Source organism: Balaenoptera ricei, chromosome 20 (genome assembly GCF_028023285.1).
Source record: "Balaenoptera ricei isolate mBalRic1 chromosome 20, mBalRic1.hap2, whole genome shotgun sequence".
Classification (NCBI taxonomy): Eukaryota; Metazoa; Chordata; class Mammalia; order Artiodactyla; family Balaenopteridae; genus Balaenoptera; species Balaenoptera ricei.
In genome coordinates this window covers 21,522,825-21,527,370 of record NC_082658.1, presented here as the reverse complement: position 1 = coordinate 21,527,370, position 4,546 = coordinate 21,522,825, and the positions used below count along the sequence as shown (strand labels likewise).

General features: G+C 58.1%; 1 protein-coding gene across 1 annotated transcript; it reads right to left on the bottom strand.

Annotated features, from left to right (window-relative positions):
- Positions 1-205: 205 nt before the first annotated feature.
- On the bottom strand, positions 206-3,652 carry RND2 (Rho family GTPase 2). Its single transcript, XM_059907300.1, has 5 exons — positions 3,536-3,652; positions 2,970-3,057; positions 2,046-2,155; positions 1,239-1,373; positions 206-1,030 (listed from the first exon to the last, which is right to left on the bottom strand). Exons 1-5 carry the CDS (start codon positions 3,635-3,637, stop codon positions 764-766), a joined length of 702 nt encoding a protein of 233 aa, XP_059763283.1. The 5' UTR covers positions 3,638-3,652; the 3' UTR covers positions 206-763.
- Positions 3,653-4,546: the final 894 nt, after the last annotated feature.

Here is a 4,546-nt window from a genome sequence, read left to right as displayed (position 1 = left end):
CTGACATGAATATTCCCAAGATATCTCTCTCTCCCACCTCTGGCTCCTAAAAGGACACTGCTGATCCAACCCATAGCTTCTTCCTCTGGTCCATCTGTGGGCATCGACAGGGAAGTTCTTACTGAAGTCTAACTTTCCCTCCTGCTGCTAGAGACTGGTAGACAGATTGGTTTTTTAGAAAGCAACAAAACTAAAGCCACAGTCGTTTTCCATGGACATGGGCTTTATTTGGGGACTCTTGGGGGAAGGGAGGGAGGGAGCTAAGACTGGTGGGTAAATCGGGGGAGAGGCTTCTCAACTTGCTTTTTAATTTAGTGCATGTTGCCTGGAGGTTAGGATGAGCGAGAACAGCTGTAGAAGTGAGAGGAGAGGAAGAGGGAAGGTCAGAGAATGGAAACTTTCCTTGGGGAAGGAAGCCAGGACTAGGATATGGGAACTGAAGGTGGGGAGGGAAGGCACCCTTCATATATTGAGACTCAACCAAGGTCACTGCTTGATGCCAGCTTCCCCAACCCCCTGGCCCCATCCCAGCTTCCAGCCCAGATGCCTGCTCTGCTAGTTCCCTCAACTTGCCTTGGAGAGGAGCTGAATGAGGATGTGGGGAATGGGGGTACCCTTCTGCCTCCAGCTTCCCTGCCCAGGAGAACTGCTCACTCGCCCGCCCTAAAGTCCCAGCCAGAGTCAGGAGGTCAGGAGGCTGGGGGCCAGCAGGGGGACAACTGTGCCTACACCTCCCCTCCTCACAGGCTGCCCACGGGGCCCTTCACATGAGGTTGCAGCTCTTGGCTCTATCCTTGTGTATCTCGCCCTCGTTTCCGGTCCCATTCCCGTTCCCCCGGTCCGGCCGTCCTGCCAGCTGAGTAGATCGCTGAAGTCCCCGGCGTGAGTCAGTACGGCGCAGCTGCCTATGGCCCCGGCCGAGGGAGGCCACTGTGGCCACGTGGAAGACATCTCTGACGCTGCGCTCAGAGGACCGGGAGGAGCACTCCACGTAGGACACGGCCCCCACCTGCTTGGCCAGCACAGTGCCCTGGAAGGATGGAGTGAGTGGAGAGAGTTACAGGGAGTAGCCTGCAGCTCAGCAAGGGGCAGGGAAGCTGAGGGCAGGGGGGGGTCAAGGGATCAGGTCAGAGGCCAGGGCAAGGGATTAGCCAAATAGGGTGTTTTCAAATCAGAGGCTGAGAGGGGCAGAGTTGAGAGGTCTAGGCTGGGACTAGGTCAGAGATCAAGGGTCCCACCTGTTCATGTGTAACAGGGATAAGCCTCTGCTTGGACAGCTCCCTCAGTGTGGCCAGGTCGGTCCGCATGTCTAGTTTACAGCCAACCAGCACAACCTTGGCATTGGGGCAAAACTCCTGAGTCTCCCCTTGCCACTATTTGGAGGAAGAAAACAGAGTTATGCAGGGGTAGAAGGCGGCACAGGGTGAATCCTTGCTCACAGCATGCAGAAACCACGCACCTCTCTGGGCTCTCCCATGTAAGCAAGGAGGTGAGAGTGGTGGGCTTGGGCTGAAAGCAGGAAGGGTGTGGGAGAAGGGAAGGGCGGAGAGGGCCAGGGTGGGGCCCTGCTTCTACCTCAGTGGCCATGAAGGGTCTGCCACCCCCTTTTCCAAATTTGCTCCTGGGAACAGACCAATTCCGCCCTCCCTTCCCCTCACTGGGAACTGGGGCTGCCTTAGCCGACTTCTGTCCATTCACCATGGGCTTTTCTCATGGAGATAGGGGCCTGGAGAGGAGACCACAGGGCTTTCCTGATCTCCAGCAGCAGCATTCCTATCCCCTCCATCTGGGGCTCCCACACCCAAGGAGATGGGGAGGGTGGATGAGAAGTCCCTTGAGTACTTCTCCCTGTTGTCCCCCATCTCCCCCAGATGCCATATCCAGCTCTGAGGACTGATTTCCAGGAAGTCAGGGGGGGATTGGGAAGGGTGAAAGCTTCACACACACTCTCCCTGACGGCCATGCTCAGCTGTAATTCCCTCCTCCTGGCCCATGTGTTTTCTGGTCCCCCTCAGTCTAGCTGTCCTGCTTCCCTAGGCTCCCACCTTCTTGAGGACACTGTCCAGTGTTTCTGGTCGGCTAATGTCGAAGCAGATGAGCACAGCATCCGAATCAGGATAGGCCAGAGGCCGGACGTTATCATAGTAAGAGGAACCTGAGAGAAGACAGGGAGGGAGGGGACAGACGAGGGTCCTGAGTGTGCAGAAGGCCTGGAAGGGAATGGGAGACCTTAGCAATCCTGGTCAAGGGATTCTGAGCAGAGAATGGAAAAGAGCAGGTATTAATACCCATCAAGGAGTCTGTGTTTCTCCAAGGAAGGGAGTAGACAGAGGGGAGGTTAGATGGCAGAAAACAGCTCTCCACTTCTCTAGGGGGTTCTCTAAAAGTAATCATTCTTAATCTTTTCTGAATCTTTGAGAAGCTCATGAAATCTCTCAACATTCTCACAAAATTTTGCATGTGCTTTCTGGGCTTTGATAGACATCTTCTAAAGCTCTCCAGGGGAGCCAAGTAAAAATTTAAAACAAAACAAAAAACCCCTCCCTTTTTGTAGGGGAAGGGGCCGGGGCAGAGCCCTCCCACCCTCCCGGGACTTGATCTCAGATTTCTATAGTTCAGTCTAGAGAAGCAGTTTCCTGCCCCCGAAAGAAATTCTAAATGTCTTTCCTAAACCCAGCCCTATCTCCTAAGAAACATGTTCCAAAATAAAAGCCATTCCTTCCCAACTTTCCCAGGTATGCAGAATCCAGCTGAGGGGATGGGATACTGGGCTTTCTCCTTCAGGACAAGGTTTCTATGTGTCTCTGAAAGCTCTGCCTAGTTTTCCTGGCTTTAAGCAGAAAATTAATTTTCCTTCCTCCTAGAATAGGATGGATGGGCTGGGTTGACCTGGAGCCTAAGGGTCTAGCCCGGGGAGGAAGCAGGGTGGGGGCCTTGGAAGTCAGGGTGACCCCGAGGGACTTGGCTACCTGAAGTGTCCCACATGTTGAGCTCAATGCGGCGCTTGTCGATCTCAAAGCTCGCGGTGTAGTTCTCAAACACGGTGGGGACATAACTCTGCAGACACGAATGGCTCAAGATGAGATCCTCCAGTCCTCACCCCAGACAAATGCCCTCCTCATTCCCACACCCCGTGCAGCCCAGCCCGAGGACACAAGTTGGTCCGGTGTTGGGCAAAGGGGAGATCCCGGGAGCGGCTGCCTCAGCGGAATCTCTGCTAGGCTCCCGGACCCCCTCCCGGTCCTTTCAGGCCCTAGTTCTTCGCCTCTCCAATGCCCAGGACCCCCGACATTCCCCTAGCGCCCCCTCCGGGATCCTCCGGTTCTCCCAAACCCCATTCATCTCACCCTGCTACCCAATGCCTCCCACCCCAAACCTCTGCAGTCCTTTCAGAAACCCCAACGCTTTCCCCAGTCCTCCAAGCCCCTCTCTCTGATCCCTGGTTACCCCAGCACCCATTTCCGTCCGTCCCCCAGGCCCCAGTCACCCACCCCCGCGGCCTCAGCGCCCCCCTCCCAAGACGCCGGTTCCTCACCCCGGGGTAGGCGTCCTTGGCGAACACCTGCAGCAGCGCCGTCTTGCCGCACTCCGCGTCCCCCACCACCACGATCTTGCAGCGGCCGCCCTGCCCCTCCATAGTCCCGGCTACGCGCCGGCCCCCCGCGCAGCCCCCCTCCCGGGCTCCGCTGCCGCCTCCCCCGCCGCTGCAGCTGCAGCCGCTCGGGCCGCCGACACCGGCATCTCTCGGGCCCGCGCCGAGCCCCCGACCAGGGCCGCGGCCCCCCCTGCGCCCCGCCCCCAGCCCGGCGGCCGCGCCCCCGGCCCCGCCTCCCGCCCCGCGCTGCCTGGGGGCGGGGCCCAGGGAGCGGGGCGGAGCCCCGAGGGAACAGGGGCCCAGGAGAAGGGTTCTAGCGCGCGGGTGTGGTCTAATGGGTCCCTTCGGGTTTGGGATGTGCTGAACCGGGTTATTTGACTGAGTTGACTTCCTTAGGGATGGGGGAGGGGCAGAGTTCGGGGAAAGTTCTGAGGGGTAGGGTGGGAGCTGCACAAGCGCGAAGCTTGGGCCTTCTGCGTACCACACGTGAACGCCGGTGTGCTAGTGCGGACACGCGCGGGGGAAGCCATCCACTTTCTGAACAGAAGGGGGCGCGAGAAGGTAGGGGGAAAAAGGGCGTCTTTTTGGTTCGGTCTCCCTCCCCCACTCTAAAGTCCCGGCAGGGAGTCTTGGGGATGTATAGGCAAGGACTCCAACACACCCACCCGGACAATGGTGACGCCCTGGCTTTCCGTTCCCATGGCAACGGACTGCCTAGCCTGGGGCTGCGGTGATTTAACCGCGGGCCCGGGCGAGCAGGGAAGCAAGGACTGAGTTTCTCCAGCCAAGCGCAGGGTGGAAAGTTTTGGGGAAGCTGCGTCCTCTGGTGGATGCTTCGGGGAGACGGAGACGGGGACAAAGAAGAGGAAGATAGAACTGCCCAGGGTGACAGCCCTGCTGGAGCCAGAGACAAGCTCTAAAGTCATTTCAGGCTTGATTCGGAGTCTAACA